Source organism: Diorhabda sublineata, chromosome 4 (genome assembly GCF_026230105.1).
Source record: "Diorhabda sublineata isolate icDioSubl1.1 chromosome 4, icDioSubl1.1, whole genome shotgun sequence".
NCBI classification, from domain to species: Eukaryota; Metazoa; Arthropoda; class Insecta; order Coleoptera; family Chrysomelidae; genus Diorhabda; species Diorhabda sublineata.
This window is the reverse complement of record NC_079477.1, coordinates 4,023,877-4,049,354: the sequence shown is the minus strand read 5'-3', so window position 1 is coordinate 4,049,354 and position 25,478 is coordinate 4,023,877. Positions and strand designations below refer to the sequence as shown.

Sequence of the window (25,478 nt, the reverse complement as noted above, 5' to 3'; positions counted from 1 at the left end):
TACATGGGAGACTCATAATACTCATAAGGGAGTAGAATACAAATTTACGTCTCGAACGTTTTCTACGTGGGTTGCTGCTACTTAAGTTTGGAGATATAACAACACTGATGTTAATATTTGACATTGCTATCATAAAGTTTGACTAAAAACGTGTGTTATTTGAGTTTACAGATACTTGAAACATTAATCTTGGTTAAAATCGCGAACATTTTATTGCGACAATTTTCTATGATATTTGATGTGGATTAAACCAATAGCAGGGTGATTATCAACTTACTTCGACTTTAGGTGAATTCAAACGTGGTCGTACTTTGTTACAGAATGAATCTCTTGAAGGTCGTCCATAATTGTCTGGTGTGCCACCAAACATCGATGAGCTATGTAGAATGGTAGAATTCTGAATAGTGGAACAGCATTTGTTTGCTAGAAGTGTTCAAAAAAAATCGGGGAAACCAACCGCAGGAGAAGAATCATTCTCCACCAGGACAACGCGAGCTTTCACACATCAGTTCAAATGAAGACGATTTTGAACAATCAAAACATCGAATTGAAACTGAAACTGAAGCTTCGATATTTGGTTCAAACGCATGCAAAAGTGATTTGATTTTAATGGAGAATATTTTGTAAATTAATAAAGTGATATCCAATTATAAATATTTGTATTCATTTGCTTATCTCAAACTTTAGTAGCAACCCGTACTGATCATTTTATAATCTTCCGCATCCGATTTGTAGGATTGTAGAGTTCTACGTCTATGCGAATGCCAAAGTGGATTCCGCAATGGTAGAAATGTACAAGATAACGTATTTACCATCAAAAAACTTATAGACAAAGCTGGCCACCGAAACACATATGCATTATTCGTATTTATTGATATGCAGAAAGTTTTTGACGGAGTACCACAGTCAAAAATAAAGAGTGATTTTTTTGCTTGTATCTTTTTGGTGACACTGTTTTTGACAGATAACGCGTTAATCGTGTCTTGTGTCATTGTTAAACTTGTTTAGTTTGGTCTATAATTCAATAATGAATCGACCTACGAACGAACAACGTTTGCAAATTATTTAATTTTACTATCAAAAGTCATGCTCAGTGCATTGCGCACTTCTTCCAATTTATGGGCAGTTTGGTCGGCCTACTGAGGGAACTATTCGGAAGCTTGTAACTAAATTTCGAACTCAGTTTACACTTTTGGACATTGGACATATTGAAATGTCAATTCGCCGCCGTTCACAGCAATTGGGCATGTGTTATTCCAATACGTGAAAAATTTGCGAAAGGATGTAAAAACTCTAACGTTTGGTAAATGGGCGCTGTTAAAATTGTAGGGAGATCCACTTTTTTATCGATAAATGGTGTTCAGCGACGAAACTCATTTCTGGTTGAATGGATACGCAAGCAAAATTGCCGCATCTGGAGTGAAGACCAGCCAGAAGCATTGCAAGAGCTATCAATGCATCTCTTAGTTTATGGGCCGGTGGCATAATCTTCAAAAGCGACGATGACCGGAATGTTACTGTGAATGGCGACCGCTACCGTGTGATGATTGACGATTTTTTTGCCCAAAATGGAAGAATTGGACATGCCTGACATGTGGTTTCAACAAGACGGTGCCACATGCCACACGGCATGCGAAACAACGGCCAAATTGAGAACCGCCTTTGGTGAACATTTTATCTCACGTTTGGTCGCCTAGATCGTGTGATTTAACGCATTTGGACTATTTCTTGTGGGGCTATGTTAAGGCTAATGTCTACAGGGATAAACCAGCAACAATTGGCGCACTGGAAGTCAATGTGAAATACCGGTCAATTTGTTGGAGAGAATGTGACAAAATTGGACCTTGCGCATGGGCTATCTAAATCGGTGCCGTGGCCAACATTTGCATGAAATCATCTTCAAACATTAAATTATACTGATCGTTCTATCGATTCCAATAAAGATTTCATCAATTTTTTCAAATTTTTTGTGGTTTTTTTCAAAATCAAATCATATATATCTTAAAAAATCACTGATTATAAGCTTTGGAGAAGTGGAAAATAGATGTGAACTTACGAAACGCAATCATGAGCTTATATAAACGAAATGTCAACCGTATTTTTAGTAAAAACTTAATTTAATAAGCTTTTCTAATCGTAGAAGTAGGATAAGTTGGTGGCGTAAATCCATTGCTTTTCAATATATTTATAGATGATATAAGAAATATATAGATTTAGAATTATAAATAGAAAAACTAGAAGTGGTGAAAATATCCGAGAGAACATATTATGCTGATAACATATCCCTTATTGCAATAAACATCCAAGATCTACAGAAAAAACTTGACATCTCGAACAAACACGGGGTTACTTTTTTTTAAAACATTCTGTATATTGTATTTATTCAAACATTATACAAAATAATTGATTGAAACTATATATTTATCAATAAAGTGACTATCAATGTAAAAACAGTTCATTTAAATTCAGTATTATATCGAAACTTATTTAAAAAAAAAACTAGTATGACTACTTTTTAACATTCATACATTACATACATTATAATGGTGTTCAATGTCGACATGTTTGCGTTTTTCAATTATTGTGAATCCATTTTCAAACAAATTGGTGAGTTTTTATTTAGTAAAATTCATTTTTTTTTTGTATTTTCCAGTCATAGTTACTGGTTCGTGGTTAAGGCTCAATTTGAGAGACAAGAAACTCTTTCAAAATGGTATTAAAATCGAAATAAATTTATCGTATTTATTAACAAAATGTTTCTACTGAAATACTATTGATACTGATCAATTTGGATTATAATAAGTAGGAGAATCCAAGAGTGGAATTCATTGTCAATTCATTTTCTTCCACTTGCAACAAATTTCAGCATTTCCTTAAAATCCAATCATCATCATCATCGCCATTTGCGTACTATGCTGGACATAGGCATCCCTCAAAATCTTTGCCACTGTGCTGGGTTCATAGCAACTGTCATCCAACTGGAAACCATCCTCTTAGTATCGTCAGACCCGCATGTCGGTGGACATCATCTACTTCTAAGGGCATCCTCTCTTAGTCTCCACTCAATAATTCTTTTGGTTCACCGAGTGTCTGTTCTTCTGGTCACTTAGATCCTCATTTCCATGTTAATCCAGTTATTCTGTAACCGTCGAGACAGTCTTTTATATTTATCACTCTGTCCCTCGTTCCATTCTTCGCTGCATTACCTGGTATTTGTTCAGGGTAGCTTTTGTTTCAGCACCCTATATTACTCCCGGTGGAATACAGTGTTCTCTTCAAACAAACAGGAATATCTGAAAACATGATTAAGTTTCCAAAGGCGGTCCAGATTAAATCTATTTAACTAAGTATTGTGCAATCTTACTTTTTCAATATTATCACTTTCTATACTTGGCGTTTTACTCAACACTTTTTCATGTATTCTTTTTTTTATTAATTTATATGCAACCGTATTTTTTGAGGATTTATTTACATCATCAAGCGTACTTCTGACATCGTCGACACGGCGTGCTATTAGTACAATGTCATCGAATCTAAGGTTTTTTGCCATCTATTTTGATACATTTGTTTTTAAATTCAATTTCTTATAACACATATTCCAGCAGAGTTATGAATAGTTTTGGTCACCTTGCCGTATTGCTGTATGCGGTTAAAACTATCAGTATTTTGTGTTGGTTTACTGTATCAAACAGCTTTTCATAGTTTACGAACATAAAAATGATAAATTTGTTATATTCAATAAGTGATCCTTTGTACCTAAACCCAGCTTGTTCTTAAGGCTAATAAATATCCCATTTAGATTTTAACCAATAATACAACTTACATATATGAAAGTGGGTGGGTAATAGGGTGCTTAAGAAAATTTTTTTTTCATCTCTTACCGTCTCAAATGTTTGTATTTGATGTAAAAAATATCCTCACCAAAGATGAGCCCTGTAACTTAACTCCAAGAGGTCGCTATTTTTATTTCAGTTTTATTTGTACTAAAATTGAATTTACACATAGTTCACGTAATTTTCTACAAAAAACATTTTATATTCTTAAACTGATAATTATTTTTATAGTTTTATAGACATTGAAACCAACATTATTAAAACACAGTTATTTAAAGTAAGTCAATTTTCTAGGTGTTTATTTTCTTGAACTTCTTGTCTAATGTTAATTCCATTTGAATCTGTGATATCTACATGTATTCCAGAGGCCTTCGGCTACAATGTTGGATTTCCATCCTCTGTGTTGCTTTCTCTTCAGAATGTCGGATCCTGAGTCTGCCAGGAGAGACTCTGACGAGTGTCTGAAACAATGTGCTGTGTATCCTTTAACATTAGGTAGACCCAGGTAGTAAGCAATCTTTGCTGGTAATTTTCCAATGGTATTCATGTCCATGCCATATTTTTCTTCACAATATCGCACAAAAAATCTGTCGTGCTTTACAGCAGGAGGTCTAATGTTTCTGTACTTTTTGAGGAGGTTAACACCAACAATATTTCCAGCAGTGTATACAAATTCACGAAAAAGTGTGTTTTGCTTTCTGGAATTGCAATTTTAAGAAAGGTGCCTTCATCAAATACGTCTCCTTCACGTAGGAACGTCAGTTCATCTTTCCTGTAAGGTCGTACTTGTGCAAATAAAAATATGTCGCCTTCAGCCTCTTGTGTAAATCTTTCTACATCCTCCTTTGTCAAAATCTTCGATTTTTTTGCATGGTATCCTGCAGACCGTTTCTTCAGCTTCAAAAGCATTCTGTATTTGATATCGATATTTTTGCGCATAGAGTCAAATCTCCACATGGAATATGTAATCCGCAAAGTCGACGCCTCTAATATTTTTACATTTTCAAAATAAACAAATCGCACCATTTTTCAAATTTTTGGTAGACCAGGGCGTATCTACTTTTGATTTTTCTGGTATTAAACTACCCACTGCAGCATTTGTAGACTATCTTATTTCAAATGCAATGTCTGATTCGCTATCTGAAGACAGTTCAAGTGAATATTTCTGACTTGTTTTGACTTATTTTGTAAAAACGCTGTTTGCTTCCATAGTAACATCATTTGATTCCACAGTAATATAATAATCATTGTAATTGAGGATTCTATTAACACGTTGACTGCCAACTGCAAAATAACTCATACTTCACCTCCGCTGAAGAGTTTTTTTTCACATAATCCAACCAATAAATTAATGTTTTTTTTAAATCCCACATTTTCTATACCATTCAGTGATAACTTTTTATTTAAATTATCATTTTTAAAGATTTAATGCGATTAAATGGAATTGTGGAAATTGCCTTGGCAGTCAACGTGTTAAATATTAAAAGCGCGGAATTAGATAAAACGTTGTACGTAAAAACGTTATAAAAAGAGTTATATTGTTAAACAAGCGTAATATTTACAAAAACGAACGCCAGCGAGTTTTGCAAATTATAACTAATATCAAATAGAAACATTTGAGACAAAATTTTTTTTGAACCACCCTAGTGCGTAGTTCGTTATCACCCCTTTTTATGCATTATCACTATTATTGCTATTCCCTTTTCTAAGCAAGAGTTAAACAACTTGCAAAGGGCTCGAAGGGTAACATATATAACCAGACCGTCATCACGTAATTTTTATTTCATCTATAGTACCATCTAGCAGATCTTCTAAACCCTGATTTTGAATCACTTGAATTGGTTATACCAGCTGGCATTATTATTTTTATATATACAGCATAAAATCCAATGCATACTGCCAAATATCGAATTTTGTATATATTAATGGAAAAAAAGTATACGTAGTATATGAGTTACTGTCAATTCCATATGCATCTGGAGAATTATTAATCAATAAAACCCCCGATGTAAATAGCCGATACGTGAAAGTAATTTGTTCGAAGACGGTCTTGGCAACAATCGAAATCGGCCGTAGCGACCCGCATCCTAACTTGAGACTTTCTTGAACGAAATTACACGAAGCACCTTTCTCGAGATTGTTGTGTTTTTTAACCGATGCATCAGTGGCGCACAATAATGGGGAATAATTACTTTGAAAATATAAGGTCTTAACAACACAAATTAATTTTCAAGTCAGTTGAAAGAAGTAAAAGAAAAAATCGAAAAAAAAAATAGTTTGTTGCAAGATGCCGAAGCGACCAGTGATGTACGTTGAAATGCGTGGAATTTTTATGTTAGAAAATAACAAAACTAATTAAATTGGTTAGTAAACTATACGAGGTCTGGCTATTAAATAACGAGACTACACTCCTAGAGGGCGCCCTAGACGAATAGTGCTTTGGGTATCTAGATATCTTGTCTATGCACATCCCAAAACACGAATCCATCACTATTATGGTATTTGCGCAGTAGAGGTTTGAAACGAACATATTTTTTTCTTGAGTCGAAAACCAAATTTCTCGTTAAATTGAACAAAAATCCGACTGAGTGCTATAAATTGTTGCAAGAGGCCTATGGAGACAATTCTCTATCTCGTGCGCTTTAGTGAGGACCGAGAGACCACTGAAGATGACCAGCGCCCAAATCGCCCTGTAACTGTTTCAATTCCGGAAATAGTGACCAAAATCAACCAAATTGTGCGTGCAGATCGCCGAATGAGCATCCGGATGATTGCCGAGGCTGTAAACGCCGATAAAGAAACGATTAGAAAAATTTTACACGAGTAATTACACATGACGAAAGTCTATGCGAAGTTGGTGCCAAAAAATTTGACTCCTGACCAAAAGCTCTTGCGTCAACGGGTCTGCTCAGATTTCCTTGGAAGGTTAGAAAAAGATCTGCTTTGAAAGGGACCCGATTTGAATCGATGGAAGCGGTAAAGCAAAAACGGAAGAGCTCCTAAAGACTTCCAGCACTGCTTCGATCAATGAAAAAAACGTATGGAAAGGTGTGTGGTGAGGGGAAGGGGAGCATTTTTTCGTAACCAATCTGATTATTTAATAGCCAGACCTCGTATAATTTAGTATTATGTGATAACTTGACGTTCATCTGTTGTTTACCCCACTAAATTTGATGAAATAAGCGAACAAAAAACGTTCCGTTTTTGTGTCCATCATTTTCAACAACTGTGGACGAGAATCATTAAAAGATGACTCACGTGCGGAAGGTTCTGTTACAAAACATTAACTTAGTGGTGATAAGTGACCGAAGCCTTAAAAACATGATCGTGAATGAACAATGATAAAGATAAGTGCGATTTCGGTGCCTCGAATTCCCAACACAGTGCAAAAAGCAAAGTCAAATAGAATGTTGTAAGCGATTTTTGCCGCGATGACCAAGAAAACGTAATTCAATCAATTGTAAATATAAAAGAGATTCCATGGAATGGCATTGGAAAGGTGGAAAGGTAGGCCGACTCTGTCTAGCTATAATGGAATCTTAAAATTCAGCGAATTCGCGCGGCGCCTTTCTTCTAAACAATAATAAATCTATTTATTTATTTCTTTTTGTTCTAAAATTTCGAAGAATTTTACTTAGGTATATAAATCGTATTGTGTAAACGCAGTTACTTCAGTTTTAAATAAATAGTTGTAGTTAATAGAACGAATTAGTAAAAGTAATGACAGAAATTATTTGAGTGATATTTATAAGTAAATTATTATAAGTTAAGTGTTTTGTATTGAGTGTAAATAAATTAAGAACGTAAGAGACGGAGTTTATTAATTTACCTCACGAATACAGATATTGAAAACCTACCATATAGTCCTGAACCAACCCCGATCGACTTTTTTGTTCGCACGGCTGAAGACAAAGTCAAGAGATAAATGATTTAACAGCAAAGATGAAATTAGACGGGAGGTGTACGAACAATTTGACTCTAGAGAGTTGTATCATATTTTTATAGTCAGAATGCTAAAAGAATTTCAGAATCGATAGTTCCAGAATAGATTGAAACTAAAAGTATATAGAAAACTACAGAAACACCCACCCATGAATCAAAATATTAATTAATTAATAAGATAGATCGCGGAGCTTTATCGATAAAGGGAAATTTCCTGACACGCCACTGGTTTACGATACTAGCGACACCTGTCTTTCCCGCATTTTGCGAAATAATAAAAACGCAAACAAAACTAACGCCAGTTTTATTTAAAGCAGGTGAGTCTGCATAGTTTTATTCAATTTATTTTAGAGGTTTTTATTATTTGTGCGCTTTTAATAGCCTCTAAATTCGAATTGCCAGGTGCATTTCTGGGTTATATTGATCTCGCATCTACCCAACAAACCTATATAAGTGATATATAGGAAAACTAGAAGAATATTCGTGAAATGTTAAAGACGACAATAAATAATTAAACGTTTTTTTCACCGGACAAAGAAACGTGTTTTTTTGCCGGATTCGCGATGGTGTATGATTTATAATGGATGTGTTCGCCGGACCGATATCCGGTGCATGTACAAACATCCTTTATGAATCTTACACCACCGCGTTTCCGGCGAAAACACGGTCCGTTGCCCGGCGAAAAAAACGGGCGTCTACAAGCGCCCTAAGAAGAAAGATAGTGGATTTTGATGAAAATACGCAAGCTTTATTTACATTCTTATTATACAGTGCTTTTCAGATAAAAGTATCCACCTTTAATAACTTTTGTAATACTGGTATTTAGAAAAAATCCAAAAACACGTCAATTTATGTTGGAAGGGGCAAGCATTATGGCTTATTTAAACTTACTGGAAAAGCCACCCCCTCACCCCTAGCAGCATCCCCTTTATTTTTTTAAATTACTTGTCATATTTTTTATGTAAAATTTGGATACTCCTCTTTGAGCTGATTTCAAAAATGTATAATACTTGTAGGTTAAAGTGGTTAGTTTATGAGATAAACAATTTTTCTTTTAAGAGCACAAATTTTACTTATTATTTACTTTCACCTTATTTGCCTGTACTAAAATGGGTTGTACAACAGTTTAAACTCTTTAATCTTTTTAACTGTGCTATTTATTCTACTTAAAAAATCCAAACAACAAAAAACTCTACTTTTTATTAAAGTTTGACATTGTCAACTAGAATTTGTAGTCACTATTGATAGTGTAATTTGATACATTATTTATTTTGTTTCTCTGAAATGTTTTACTCTTTGCAAGAAAGAATTGAAATTGTAGGTTTATACTACCAAAATAATAATTGTGCAAGAGCTGCTGCTAGAATATTTAACGAATTACATGACGGAAGACATGCAACTAATAAGTATGTAATTCAACTGATGAAGAAATTTACCACAACAGGGTCTGTTTGCAATAAAGTGCATAAGCGAGAGGGTAAATAACGAAGCAATCCAAGTGGCAATTTTCGGGCAAGTCAACTTAGAGGCTCAACAACCCCAATCGTGGTCAACAATAAGTAGAGCGATCGGTGTTTCATCTTCTACAGTTTTTCGAGTTCTACATAAATTCAAGTACCACCCATACAAAGTTAAGTTGGTGCACGAGTTGAATGAAGATGATTTTGATCGTCGTCTAGAGTTTTGAGAATCAATGACGCAAATTATCAATAACAATCCACAATTGTTAAACAATATTTGCTTTTCTGATGAATGCTCATGGTCATTAAATGGCTTAGTAAGTAGGCATAATTGTAGATATTGGGCTGAAAGTGATCCACATATTATGTGTGAATTCCATACACAACATCCCCAAAAGTTAAACGTTTGGTGTGGTATCCTAGGTGACCACATTGTCGGACCTTTCTTCATCAACGGAAATTTAAATGGTGAATCATATCTTGAGTTACTCAGGGAAGGGATTGACCCACGTATTACAACAATAATAGAAAATGATGATAACCTTTCCGAAGATTTACTGGTATTTCAACAAGACGGAGCTCCCCCACACTATGCTATGCCTGTCCGACAATTTTTAAACGAAACATTCCCCGCTCGTTGGATAGGTAGAAGGGGGCAGATGATGGAGTGGCCACCTAGGTCACCGGATTTAACACCCCTAGACTTCTTTTTATAGGGGTATTTAAAAACAAAAGTTTATGGTACCCAACCAGAATCTCTGGATGATTTACGAGAGAGGATAGAAAATGAATGTCGACAATTAAATCCAGCCGTATTAAGCATTGTCAGAGAGGCATTTCAAAATAGATTATACCATTGTATGGAAGTGAATGGTACTCATTTCGAACACTTATTGTAACTTCATAATAAATAGCACAGTTAAAAAGATTAAAGAGTTTAAACTGTTGTACAACCCATTTTAGTACAGGCAAATAAGGTGAAAGTAAATAATAAGTAAAATTTGTGCTCTTAAAAGAAAAATTGTTTATCTCATAAACTAATCACTTTAACCTACAAGTATTATACATTTTTGAAATCAGCTCAAAGAGGAGTATCCAAATTTTACATAAAAAATATGACAAGTAATTTAAAAAAATAAAGGGGATGCTGCTGGGGGTGAGGGGGTGGCTTTTCCAGTAAGTTTAAATATGCCATAATGCTTGCCCCTTCCAACATAAATTGACGTGTTTTTGGATTTTTTCTAAATACCAGTATTACAAAAGTTATTAAAGGTGGATACTTTTATCTGAAAAGCACTGTATATTTGAATTTATGTAATGAAATCATTATTCGATCTTCTGATATTGAATCCCTATGATAATATTAAAGATGTGAGGACATAAACTTTATACAAAATGTTTCAATTCAATTATTTGCACTTTACTTTACTAGTCATTAAATTATGAAATGCCTGGCGTTGTCTCATAATTCTCTTTTTCGATTCTTTATTAAGTGTTGCTTTCGAACTTTCAGAATATAACGTTTCGTTCCAAATTTCGTCCAAAAATCTTCAATTGGCTTCAGTTGCGGCTTATTAGGGATATTTATAGACTTCTCATTAATCGGAATAATCAAGCTCCCACAACGTCCTTGGCATAATTAGCAGTTGCCATCTGGCCAAAACACAAAATTTCCTTTAAGATGTTTTTTCTTTATGAACTGCATAAATCAAAATTATTTGCCTTAAGAAACTGTCTTTTTTTAATGAGAACAATCTTTTCTGATAAAGGATTATCCTTCGTCTTAGAAATCTGTCTTTTTTGACAAACAAACCATTATTTGCCCTAAGAAACTGTCTTTTTTTAAAAAAACTGTCATTTGTGGATGAAAACAATCTTTTCTAATGAATGGATTTCCATTTGTCTTGGAAATCTATCTTTTTAAATAAACAAATCATTATATGCCCTGAGAAACTGTCTCTATCGAAAAAAACTGTCATTTGTGGATGAAAACAAACAAATCTAGCTTTTTTAATAAACATACCTTTATTTGCCCAAAGAAACTGTCTTTTTTGAGACAAAACTGTCATTTGTGGATGGGAACAATCTTTTTTGATAAATGGATTGTGCTTTATGTAGGAAGTGTATCTTTTTTAATAAACAAACCATTATTTGCTCTATGAAACTGTCTTTTTTGAACAAAACTGTCATTTGTTAATGGGAACAATCTTTTTTGATAAATGGATTGTGCTTTATGTAGGAAGTGTATCTTTTTTAATAAACAAACCATTATTTGCCCTAAGAAACTGTCTATATCGAAAAAAAACTGTCATTTATGGATGGGAACAATCTTTTTTGATAAATGGATTGTGCTTTATGTTGGAAGTGTATCTTTTTTAATAAACAAACCATTATTTGCTCTATGAAACTGTCTTTTTTGAACAAAACTGTTTTTTGTTAATGGGAACAATCTTTTTTGATAAATGGATTGTGCTTTATGTAGGAAGTGTATCTTTTTTAATAAACAAACCATTATTTGCCCTAAGAAACTGTCTATATCGAAAAAAAACTGTCATTTATGGATGGGAACAATCTTTTTTGATAAATGGATTGTGCTTTATGTTGGAAGTGTATCTTTTTTAATAAACAAACCATTATTTGCTCTATGAAACTGTCTTTTTTGAACAAAACTGTCATTTGTTAATGGGAACAATCTTTTCTGATAAATGGATTGTCCCTTGTCTTGGAAATTTATCTTTTTTAATAAACAAACCATTATTTGCACTAAGAAACTGTCTATATCGAAAAAAACTGTCATTTATGGATGGGAACAACCTTTTTTGATAAATGGATTGTCCTTTATGTTGGAAGTATATCTTTTTTGCTCTATGAAACTGTCTTTTTTTAACAAAACTGTCATTTGTTAATGGGAACAATCTTTTCTGATAAATGGATTGTCCCTTGTCTTGGGAATTTATCTTTTTTAATAAACAAACCATTATTTGCCCTAAGAAACTGTCTATATCGAAAAAAAACTGTCATTTGTGGATGGGAACAATGTTTTCTGATAAATGGATTGTCCTTCGTCTTAGAAATCTGTCTTTTTTGACAAACAAACCATTATTTGCCCTAAGAAACTGTCTTTTTTGAAAAAAACTGTCATTTGTGGAAGGGAACAAACAAATCTAGCTTTTTTAATAAACATACCATTATTTGCCCTAAAAAACTGTCTTTTTTGAAAAAAAACTGTCATTTGTGGATGAAAACAATCTTTTCTGATAAATGGATTGTCCTTCGTCTCAGAAATCTGTCTTTTTTGACAAACAAACCATTATTTGCCCTAAGAAACTGTCTTTTTTGAAAAAAACTCTCATTAAATTATGAAATGCCTGGCGTTTGCTCATAATTCTCTTTTCCAATTCTTCATTAGGTGTTGCTTCCCAACTTTCAGAATATAACGTTTCGTTTTAAATGTCGCCCAAAAATCTTCAATTGGCATCAGTTGAGGCACATTAGAAATATTTATAGACTTCTCTACAACGACCTTGGCATAATTAGCAAGATATTTTTTCTTTATGTACTGTATAAATCGAGATCTAACACACTCTTTTTCATATATTTCCAATTTCCAAGCACAAATGTATGCTAAAGAACTAGAAGTTATCGCCCACCATATCAACTCGAATTGAACTTTTCGTGTCTTTTGAAATTCACTTTTGAATTTACCTTATCGCCTTTCTGACCATAATAATCTTATTATTCCACTACCGTCAAAAGTAAAATATGACTCGTCGTCGAAAATGATTTCAAAACCTGAAAACTCGTCACTCAGACTTCTAAGCTTCGATTTTTGTTGCTTCGTAGAATATTTGGGTGCCTATTTTCTTGATTTTTGAACAACATTCTGTTCCTTTAGAATATCCCTTAGACATTTCTTATCCCTCTGAATATTGCCGAAGTAGTAACTTACTTAACATGTAATTTAAGCACTTATGACGAACTTTATCAAACGCCTGGGCTGTCTAGAGAAGTAGCAGAGCACAATTTGTTTTTCTTCAAATGAGTTTAGTGAGAATAAAAATTATAAAATCGCAAACACCTAATGATATTCTAAAGTTGAACCCTTCTCCTATTTGCCCAACTTTTTCTCTATTTATTATGTTCCGTCTTCTATTTTGTCTGTTTCTTTCATCGTAGCATATTTGGGCTCAAATATATTTAACAAATACTTGAAAATAAAGAATCTGTTTTCTCTAAATTTCTCTCTGTAACAATTTTGTCACTTAGCCATTATGTCACTTCTGTTCCTCAATTATAAAATTTCTTTTCGACATAAGAAGCCGATCAAACAGTACGAAGACTGATTGATTAACGAATATCCACATTTACAATCTATTACATGAAATAATATTTGCCTCATTTCTGTTTCATTAACATCATGATTCTCTACGTATTATGAGCTGTAAATATTTATTATTACTGTTAATATGGCTAGTATGGAAATTAAAAATATTAAATCAGACTATCAAATTGTGGGAAAGCAGCTGACGGAAATAATTTTCAATTAATTGCAAGAATTTCATCAAAGTAGCTTGTTTATTAGATTTATTGAACCATTAAACGTATTCACAACAGGAATGTGATAAGTTTTCTCATTCAATGAAATGTATCAAAACACGTTTTTTTATAATTAGACCAATCATAAAAAAAAATAAGAGGAATTCCATATTTTATTTCTACAATATTTTCGTTTTTTCATTCACTTTTTATCAAGGATTTTTTTCGATTAAAGTTCTCGTTATATTGGCTTTAAAACTTCTTTTATCATCATCTTTTGTTCTGTTTTAATTTCTTTTTATTTTTATTATGTATATATGTGAATTCCGTTATTCGCTTTTACTTTCTTTTTTCATATCCCCTTTTTTATGATTTCTGTGTAAATTCCCACTCTTTCGCTTTGAATATCTTAGTTTTATTTTCGATTTATTCTCATATCTTATTTCTCAGCATATTCTAATTTTTTCCCTTTCAATATCTCCTTATATTTTCGTCTAGTTTTTACTTTGTTCTTTTTCATTATCTCTTCGTGTTCTCACATTCTTAGCAACCACTTTCTTGCTCATGTCCTACATTTGTTTTGTTTTCTTTTTATATTTTCGCTAGGTTCGCTATTTATTTTCATATCTTTGATCTGTTTTACAGAGTGGTGTCTCATAAGTAATATCGGTTTATATATATGAAATTTTCTACATATCAATTGAAACATGTTAACATTGGAATCCGACATTATTTATGAGATGCCCTCTATAATTCCTTTTTTCATATACGTTGTCCTCGCTTTTTTCTTAATTTCATCATTCCTCCGCTTTGCTTCATTATGTTAATTTTTGCTTCTGTTTTTTTCTTCTTTCTTCATTTTACCTTGTTTTCATACGCACTTTATATTTTTATTTTGGATACTTATTTGCTTTTACTGTGTTCATTTTCAATATTTTTCATGTATATCATGTATTCTTCTACCTCCCTCAAATCCTCGCTTTTTTTGACTTTAATTTCATATTTATACATACATTTCATCAGTTCCTCAATTCTTGGACCGTTTTGTATGTTTTGTGGCTGAATTATTTTGATCTCCCCCGATTGAAAATTACAATTTATAATTTTGAAATCTAATATTTGTTATTCTGATAAAATGATAAATGACATATTCAATAAAGGAATAAACAGATACTATCTTATATATTAAAAAAAATGATGATTTCCATTCCGAGTCCGTTCAGTCTCATCTCTCTCTCATCAATGAAAGGTATTGATGCACAGATCAGTCATCAACCATCGGATTTCATCTAATTTTCACCATTCTCAAGTTATACTCAAATGCGATTTCCCCCTGTACATTACTTATGGGAGTTTTTCACATACACACGTTCTATCCTCGATATCTCAGGTTCTATTCAAGATAGTTTTGGTTTAAGAACACTCGCTAAAACACCTTCTTTCTTTTGAGTTTTTGAACACTTAAATCGGTTGAGTTGGAGAGGAGCTACGCGCGGACATTCAACGTGGAGTTATGGATTTTTGTAGGTTGTTGGCAATTTTTCTACATTCAAAGATCTATATCTCAGGTTCTAATATAGCTACAGAATTCGTTTTGATTTAAGAACACTCGCTAAAACACCTTCTTTCTTTTGAGTTTTTGAACACTTAAATCGGTTGAGTTGTAGAGGAGCTACGCGCGGACATTCAACGTGGAGTTATGGATTTTTGTAGGTTGTTGGCAATTTTTCTACATTCAAAGATCTATATCTCAGGTTCTAATATAGATACAGAATTCGTTTTGATTTAAGAACACTCGCTAAAACACCTTCTTTCTTTTGAGTTTTTGAACACTTAAATCGGTTGAGTTGGAGAGGAGCTACGCGCGGACATTCAACGTGGAGTTATGGATTTTTGTAGGTTGTTGGCAATTTTTCTACATTCAAAGATCTATATCTCAGGTTCTAATATATCTACAGAATTCGTTTTGATTTAAGAACACTCACTAAAATACCTTCTTTCTTTTGAGTTTTTGAACACTTAAATCGGTTGAGTTGGAGAGGAGCTACGCGCGGACATTTAATGTGGAGTTATGGATTTTTGTAGGTTGTTGGCAATTTTCCTACATTAAAAGATCTATATCTCAGGTTCTAATATAGCTACAGAATTCGTTTTGATTTAAGAACACTCGCTGAAACACCTTATTTCTTTTGAGTTTTTGAACACTTAAAACAGTTGCGTTGGAGAGGAGCTAGGAGCTGACATAATAAAAAAATTAACTTAATAAATTCGAAAATTGGCTTATTTATTTCCTTTAAGGCGGAACAGAGTTCGCCGGGTCAGCTAGTAACCAATTAAGGAGTAAAGCAAAAAATAAACATCAAGATATAAAAAGTTTTCCATGCCATATGTACAAGGACCTCACCAACAACTATTGAATCGTTTCAATAAATATGATATTGAATAATTTATTTGAAGGTTGCTACAATTTTTCACTCGTATTTTTGAAACTAATTTTCTCCTAAAATCAAGACGATTTATTAAGGAAAACATATAAAAAGAGTAACGAAGTAGATATTGATAGAAATTATAGAATAGTTTGTTGCATTATATCAGTCCTATCCTGGTAATAGATCCACCTCTTCAAATTTATATCTCACACATTAAAATTGCCTTCTCGGTGTCGGTTTTTGTTCAAGAACCGAGAGTTCCATTTAGACATTCTCAACTTTGACCTCGAACGTGACGATTTCAATTTTTTTCGCTCTCCCATACACCGTTCTTTCCCATACTTATATCTTCTTCGTTTTTATTCCGCGTGAGATATTCTCCAACAAATCGAAGTAGGAGATGTCCATTAGTTTCACTGACATATTGATCGTTATCACTGTCCGTTTTTTAAATTGAAAATCGTATCGGATGTAATTAGTTGCGCGATTTTTATGTGAACAATAGGGTCATATAGTACAGTATTTATTCATTATAAATAGGTCAGGGATGAAGTAAATGGGTCGACACGGTTCGGGGTTTGTAGCGTCGCTACGTTTGTATGATCTCCATATTGTCTTTATACAAATACTAAGTACACAGATGAAGAAATTATAAAAATAAATAATCGATTACTTCTATGCGCATCTCATTTGTTTTTCTTGTTATGTTAATCACTCCAATTCTTTCAGTTACTTTTTCTTTCTCTTCTAAAAAATAATCTGTAACGAGAAGACAAAATTAAATGATAACAACCGCATGCGCGAGAGAACGCCCGTCCCATTAGGAATCCATTCCCGTATGGATTTGTCAAATAGGACATTCCACCATAACCTGTCATTACGATAGATCTTTATCGTGATTCGCGCGTAGCCTCTTTCCTATCCCCCCAGTTCCATGGGAGTTCCGTGTTAACAGTTAGCTCAGGTGTCGTCGTGGCTGCTCAGTCGTGTATGTGTTTCGCTGCCTCGGGTAAACCTCGGCAAGAAAAGATCAAACGCGAGTTATGTATAACTCGACAGGCACGTGCTTATGAAGGACGGATTTACCGTATCGGGGTGTCCTCTTAGGATGTGGGTTGTTGTGTTTTTTTTTTGTATTATAAAAATATTCTCAATAACTTATTGATCCAATTTTCTCCTCCCTTAAGTCCTCGGATGTGTTTCCAGATCCTCGAATAGTTTATCTTTGTGATCCCGTTTTTCCGTTTAATTTTTCGCTTCCTGCTATCCCGTGGACATTTACGCTTGCATACTACCGAGGCATATGGTCCAGCAGCTGTCAATTAATTTTCATGCACGGTATGAGGGGACTTTTTAGATTGACAGCTCCTGTACTAATACGTGACAGCTTATATTATTATGCTCCTAATAAACCTGAGTTTTGTTTCCGTCTTCAATTTGCTTTTTCTACTAATCAATCTCTGGCTTGTCTTACTTGGATATCTTCATCGATGATTTTTATATTCTGGTTCTAGTCTGTGGCTTTTTCTTTTCGTACTTATTGAAATGTCTACTATATCTGCTAGCACACGATCATCCAGTATTTAATTATATTTCTAAATCGCCACCTCATTTGGTCGACCACGACGATGATGGTCTTCGCAGATTGCACATCATCGTTTAAACTCTGCTGCCCAATATTTTACTAAGGAGCAGTCTCATGCAATGTAGAATGTAGTTCAGCTTTTATATTGGTTGGTCTAATGCCTTTCAAATTAAAATATTGTGTCAAATAACGATGACCACGTTTACAAATTCACTGAAAACTTTCGATGGCTGCCAAACGAATACTAAACAACGTGGCGTCTTCAAACTTGAAACATTTGCTGCATAGATTGTGTACTTTTTACTAAAGTGGTATTTTTCAAACAACTACCGCCATCTCTAGCTCAAGCCAGGTACTTCTGGGACTAGTTCCAAATTGTTAGAGTTGATTTTGACGTAATGATGGTGCACAAGTTGTGACACCACCAATTTACTTTTTATTTCGATTTTAACCTTTGGTAGCCGTTGTAGAATGTAAATAGGAGACGTTTTAGAATCGATACTGAGATTTTATTGAACTTTGAGGTCCGCAACAAATAAGTTTCTCCAAACACTTGAACGCGATAACGATACCGAAGTGAATAATGAGCCAGTTTAAGTAAATCTAGGAATATTCGAAAGAAAAACGTAGCGGGCCAAATGATATGTTAGAATTAATAGTTACTTAGTATGTAGACACCTTCACTCATTATTTTACAACGCTTGGTTAATTGAAATTATCATATTTGGACTGTTCTAATGGTATTTCATCGACTATTTACGATATACATAGATACATATACAGTTAATTGTAATCAATTTCACTAATATGTCAATGTTCCATAACCCCGTACCGATTCCTTAACATTTAAACTGGTTTGCTTCATATACATTATAATCTATTGTGCAAGTATTTGAAAGTAACATCAATATTTTTTTTGTATTCAAGAATTCCTTAGGTGCAAGTAATTTTTTCTCACTTGATGATGATTTATGTTAATCGTGATGATCTCAAGGAGAATAATTGCTAGCAAATTTCACGTTCGCCAATATTTATGGATCTCATTATTGATAATTGGTTATGGATATTCAACTTATGGCTTTTTGTTCAGTAATTCGATGTTGAATTTGTATAATTAAATTTAAAATATGATCAGATAAAACACATGTCAAGTGACTTTAATTTTTTGTTGGTAAATATAAGGCACAACTTAATAATGTAAAGCAGTAGAATTGATTAACACGAAATCATATTTCCACCGTGAAATTGTACTTATTAGCTTATTGCTGTTACATCATTCTTTTTTGAACTACCATACATGGTGACTTGAGTTTAATATTCATCTTCTGTTCTTATTCAATGCCATATATCTCGCGAACAAAATTATAATCGATTTTCAAAGAAAGAAACATCGTAGACTTGTCGAAAAATCGGCTAACTTATACCTTCCATTTTGTTCAAAAATGTCATGAAAAAAACTAAGCTAATTTTACATTCGACAGATCTCCCATATTCCAATTTGTATTAGTAATTAATAAAAATAAGAATCCATAAGTGTATTGATTAGGGGATCAGCGAACTCATCGATGGGCTCAGAACCCATCCTTGGCGTGGCTAAAAGCGTCTCTCGACAGTCTACTCGTACAGCGGGCTCGGCAGAGATGGATAGAGACACCCGGTATGAAACAAGCAAAGGCATATATAGATGGACCTTGTTAGTCTCAAACCAAACAACTGATCCAGCTAAACAGGCGCGAAATCCGACTACTTACCGGACACTATCTAAGACGCCATCTTCACACCATAAACATCCGGAGTGCCGTTAGTGCATGGAAGGGGATGGAACAGCAAACCACGTCATCTGTGAGTGCCCTGCGCTCATATGAGATCAAAGGGATCAAGACAAAGCGCCTGATCGGTTTCTCAAAGGACATTGGACTTTGATAATGTCCTCAAAGGCCTCTTGGCCGCCCACAATATAACTATGAACTATACGGATTATGGGTGGGCTCTTTTGACTTTTGATCGGTTGTGTACGTCAAGTTATATCGGAATGAAAATATTCAAAATGTATATTGAATTCAATTACTACACTAGTACCCGATTTATTTTGTTCATTCTATATTCCTTATAGACTTGAGCATAGTATTGACTTCTAATACAATTTTATGTTTATCTGCATAACTGTATTTGTATTATTGCAGAAGTTTAGTCCCTTCGGTATTTCATTCTCTAGAACTAAAGATGGTCCGCAGATGTTTTGATTTTCCTGATGGAATGTCGCTGGTCAAATTAGAAGGGCTTAATACTTTTAGTGGTATTCCTATTTTTGTTTGTAGGGATTCTTCTATGTATATACTTTTGCTGCGTTGAAAGAACTCCGTATCTTTTCTGCTGTTCATATTTTGTGGTGGTAAGGTAAAGTGCAAAGGGCTCGAATATACATCCTTCATGGTAATGGTAAAACTTGTTGACTTGTTTCCATCTGGTAAAAACACAACAATCAAACGCCCATTATCTTCTACATCGTCTGAACTCAAACGTATTCAATCATCTCTGTAACTTACGCCAAATATCCCAAACACTAAAATCACTTTTATCAGTTAATACTGTTCTGAAGCTTCGCATAAAAATTTGTTTACTTATTCTGCCCTTAACTTTTTTGGTATGTAGCCCACAGCCTAATGCTACATAGCTTCAACAGTTTTTGGATATTTTTTGTGTTGTCAGTAGTTTCTTTTATAGCTAAACATTCCAGAAACGACTCCAAAACGGGGAAGATTTCATATTCTTGGCTTTTTCGACAAGATAAACTAGAAGAATATCATCATTTACAGTTTTAACTTTTTTGAGATATCGCCGTTCCATAAAAACTTGATACTTGTGTTCATTCGTCTTCTAGGTTTGGATTTTGCTGGTAACAAATCAACACGCTAGCTCTAATATGTTTTTAGGAATATCTGGATCATAGCGATAAAATATTTGATACTATCACGATGTATTATGATTATTTAAATAATAAAATTTAATTCTTATTCTTTTTTGCGTTGTTTTCAAGTATAATAAAAAGTATCGTTCATTACACGTTCAGAAATGGATGTTTCCGTGCTTGCATAACTTCCATGAAAAAATCCTCATCTCCAGACTCCTAATGAAATATATTATCTTAACTATTTTATATTTTTTTGTATCATTTTCGGAGTAGTTTTATTTAATTGTTCTAATTATACTTTTATGTAGAAGCATGATTCTCATTTTATCTGATTCCCACGGCAGTAACACAAGACCAGAGTTGAAAATATCGTAAATAGTGATCACAAACCGACCCCATTGTGCAACAGCTGAACTAGAAATAATACGAATTATACGAAATATACCTACGTCGAATCTTCTTGGATGCACAGCTGTTTTTTTATTCGACGAGTCGACCGAATTCAGACAACCTGTAGATTCAGTATCTCGTTATAAGAAAGCACTGTATGCCCAATGGTCAATAATATTAATTGTTGAATGTGAACACCTTGAGGTACATTAAAAAGCAGTCGTTTCTCACGTGGGCTATTTTTTTTTCAAACATTTCAAGGTAGTATAGTGAATGAAGATAAAAATCAATTATTACCTTCATTTTTCGGTGAATCTCTATCAATTTGCATGAGACTTTGAGGTATATTTTACTCTCAAATTAAAAGAAGACATATGCTCGACTTGCACTTTTGGCATTTCGGTGGGGTGCGAAAGGGCACGTGCATCGAGCGCACAGGCACATTTAGAAAACATTTCGTGCACTACTTGTGTTGAATCCGAAAGATCGTTCGAGTGTCCCAGAGATGGGCGAACTTTTGAATAATTATTATCATTAAAACAAAACGAAAACCCATCAGCAACATCTAAAATTGTCCAAAATGAGCAAATAAAACTAGCTGACCAAGAAAACGTTATGCGTTTTAAGAATATGCCACATATAGTTGTCCAAAAACCACTTTGAAATGAGATAATATTCTACATCAGGCTCATACTGGAATGCTAGTCGAAGAAATAAATCTGATGTAAATGCTCGAAGAACTTGTTGGCATTAGTCAATTCTTCAATTCGTCTGTTTACTATGAATCTACGCGTATCTCTCCGTTCTAATTGTCTCTGTTGATTTCGTGGCTCTTGTGATTGTGATTGACCCTCACAATAATAGAACACGTATATTTATTAAAAACGTACACGCTTCTGTTTTGACTTAAAACTATTTCTAAAAATTGTTAAGTACAATATGTACAGGTACGATAAAGGCTGTTGTTAGCGGTGTTTACTTACATAAGAGTAAAACCTGTCTTTTTAATTATTAATAAATAATAATTGCACTGGAACCTAATGATAAATTTACGATGAGAGTAAAATTAACATGACAATTGCACAGAAAAATCAAAATGATACGTATAACAGTCACTGTCACTACGATCGATACAAACAGGAAATTGAAATTATAAATAAGAATTTTTCATACTATAATTATAATTATGGGGTTATTTTTAATAAAATATTGTCCACCCCCGGGGCAAAATCGCAAGTAGGCACGACGTCTATTTATTTCTATGGGTATCCTCCAACTACTCACAAATTTTCAGAAAAATTGCTGCTGGTTTAATGAAGTCAGAGGTAAACACTTTCTCTACTATCATAAGTGAATTTAGATCACGATCACGAGGAATTGCTTCTTTGTTCATCGATGAAATTCATCAAATAACTAAATGACTATACACGAATAACATGGATAGATTTTTCCCGGTATAAAAAAGTAAAACTTTTAATTAATAATATTATGGATGAGTCGATTCTTGGACATTGGTATCGGTGTCGAGAATCGATTGCAAAAAGTCGATACCGATACCAGTAAATAGACGGAAAATTTATTTTTTAATCCAGTGTTTATATTGTTATCAAAATGAAATTATCATATTTTGAAAAATTATTTGATAAAATATTTGTTTTTTTTTTAAACAACAGGCAGGCAACCTACATTTATTGCTCCGACATATCGTCTTTGTTATATTAGGTGTAGAGTATAGAAAAAATCCTGCTTTTAAAATAATTTGGATAATGATTTTGATTTTTGATACAATAACCAAAAACCAAATAGCTTAACGTAGACCATGTGTTTCCCTCTGTTAAGGATTTGTTCAAACAAATTGTTTCTAGTAATTTTTTTACAAATGGATATTAAATGGTATCGTTATCGAGAATCGATTTTTTTCTAGTTAATATATTAGTTCAACGTATTAAATTCATTTAATTTCATCACGTAAACAGTACACGGGTTTACAAGCTACTAGCAGCTCATAAACTAGTCCAATATAGTCAGACTACAAAACATATTTTGAATTTGAAATATGTATAATAAAAAAAGTCATATTAAAGTATTTTTCCATGCCTGATGATAATAAAAAAAATAACAATAATAGTTGTTTATATAATTACATAACAATCACAGTCCATTTAACACCTAACAGGTAACTGTTTTCGTTTGAATTATGAATGGATCTTCAGGTAAACGTTCAACTGTTTCTTTAGTTGTCCCAAAAGTTCCCATGGACCTTTTCTTGCCTTTGCATCATATGGTATTCTTTGGAATAATTATTGTAGGTGGACTTTAAAAATCTCAGCTACCCATGACAATGTTTTGTTGTCCGTCAGCTGTTTTCTATTTCTTACCTTACGACATAAAGTTACGTCAAGTTGTATAGATTAATAATTGAAGTTAAGAGGATTCGTTCTGTATATGTATTTGGAAAAAAATTACAATACCAACGATTATAAAGTTGTTAATATTAGAAACAAACATGTAAAATATCGTACGGAAAAAACTGGAAGATGTCCAAGTACTAATCTGAGGTAGATCTTCAATTAAAAGAAAACATCGTAATTATACCTTTAGAGTCTCTATTTTAATTAGCAACCGAAAGTGCTTTTGAGGCCTATTTCAATAATGGTCCCTCGAAGACCTCCCACACTTGTGAGCAAAAAACTCGGGCGACACTCACTGGCAAAAAACAACACGAAATTGTATTTTTCTTAGTGAACTCTTATAGCTAATGGCATCAGCTTCAAAATTATGTAAAATGTTATAATATTTCTTGCTCTCACAGTCCTGTTACGATCGGTAACTACCCTTTTTATGTTTAACACTATCAATTAGGGGTAACTGATCCTTATAAGATGTTATCTACCTGACTCACTACTGTACCAGATAAATCAAATTTACCTACCTGTGAAGATTGCAGCGGTTCTCACCCTCTTTGTCCGAAGAGGATGGAAACCCCAAAAGTCCCCACCATACTACTGTACCGTCACTAGCGGCGTGGGTAACCGCATTCATCTCACTTTTACCCAAAAGCCAAGTACCTTCCACTGAAGTACAACTCCAGGAATATCCTTTTTCGTGATACTAAAACCAAACTTGCCGGCAGATTTCTCGCTGGCTCTCCCATATCCTTCAGATAAAACCCGACCTATTCCACACACCCTTCGTCGATCCTCGGTTTTCTCTAACCTGGTGAACCGGTTCTCCAGCCAAATGGCCGACGATAGGGAATAACGCAGTAGCAGCTTTTTAAATTTAAAAACTTTTTCAAAAAATCGGAAAAAACCAAACCGAGAAGGACCGTTTTTGCTTGCGATTTCTTCTAGCCAAAAGGCCTAAATCTTTGCTTTACCTCTTCTAGAAACACAACCCCATGCAACCACGTGTCTGCAGAGGAACAATTCCTATATCAGGGCCCACTCCAACGAACAGTCAAAAGAAGACTTAAGGCAGCTCAACTTGAGTTTCTGGCCCCAAATCAACCCCAGCCCACCGATCATCATCTCTACTATTTGCTAGAGAACAAATTAATTGGAGTTATGAACAATAGAGCTCTGTTCTCAAACGAAAGAAGAGTTTGTCTACATAGTAGCATAGAAGACGATTCTATAGAAGACCAGGAGAAAGATTCGCGCACTAAATATAGACTTTGAGTGCTAAATTTCATGAAAAACGCTAATCGTCAATTTTGTACTAAAATTATAATTCGATGTAGTGAAATCATTTTAACTAGTTTCAGTGGACAATCTTCTTAAGTTTAAATGCCCTCTAAGGTCGTTCTTTCAACTATTATTATCTGGAATATACACCTTATACCAGGTAGCAGAGGTAGATAATCAATTTTGTGGTTTTTGAACAAAGTAAATGAAAAAAATAACCATTTGAAAGAAATCTTAAGAAAATTTTGTTTATTACGAAAGTTGGAAGGTGCCTTTCTTAAGATTCCATCCAAGACGTGTGTTGGTTTTGTTCCCAGGTAGAGCACACGCTGGAGCACAAGCCATTACTGAAAATAATGTTTCCGCTACTATTGAAAAAACAGCTCATATACAGGGACATCAGAGAATTTTGTTTGGTTTTATTATTTTCTTACAATTTTTTTGGTGACTGACCTTACTTTGCAGTCTTTGAGAATTCTAATGTGGTTAATATGGAAAATTTGGGAGGATCGGCGTAAAAACTAAAAAATTGTTTTGATTAATTTACTGACAATCATTTATGTAAAACACAGTGGGATTAGATTACATGAAAAATTTACTAGTCACGGAGTAAAGCTCCAAGAAAACCAAAATTTCAAATAGAAAATTATTTTAAATAGGAACTTTGAAGGAAAACTTGTGCGCTCTTCTTTAGAAAAAAAATTGG

General features: G+C 33.7%; 1 protein-coding gene across 2 annotated transcripts in view; it reads left to right on the top strand.

Annotated features, from left to right (window-relative positions):
* Positions 1-25,478, top strand: part of LOC130442694 (protein neuralized) — a 92,268-nt gene that overhangs the window by 20,233 nt on the left and 46,557 nt on the right. The window contains exon 1 of one of the 2 annotated variants that reach the window (XM_056777020.1): positions 2,524-2,607. The exons of the other annotated variant lie outside the window; for it this stretch is intronic. Within the exon in view, the coding sequence (XP_056632998.1) occupies positions 2,544-2,607 (64 nt within the window). The 5' untranslated portion in view covers positions 2,524-2,543. Of the gene's footprint in view, positions 1-2,523; positions 2,608-25,478 lie in introns of those variants that run through there. 2 annotated transcript variants of the gene reach the window in all.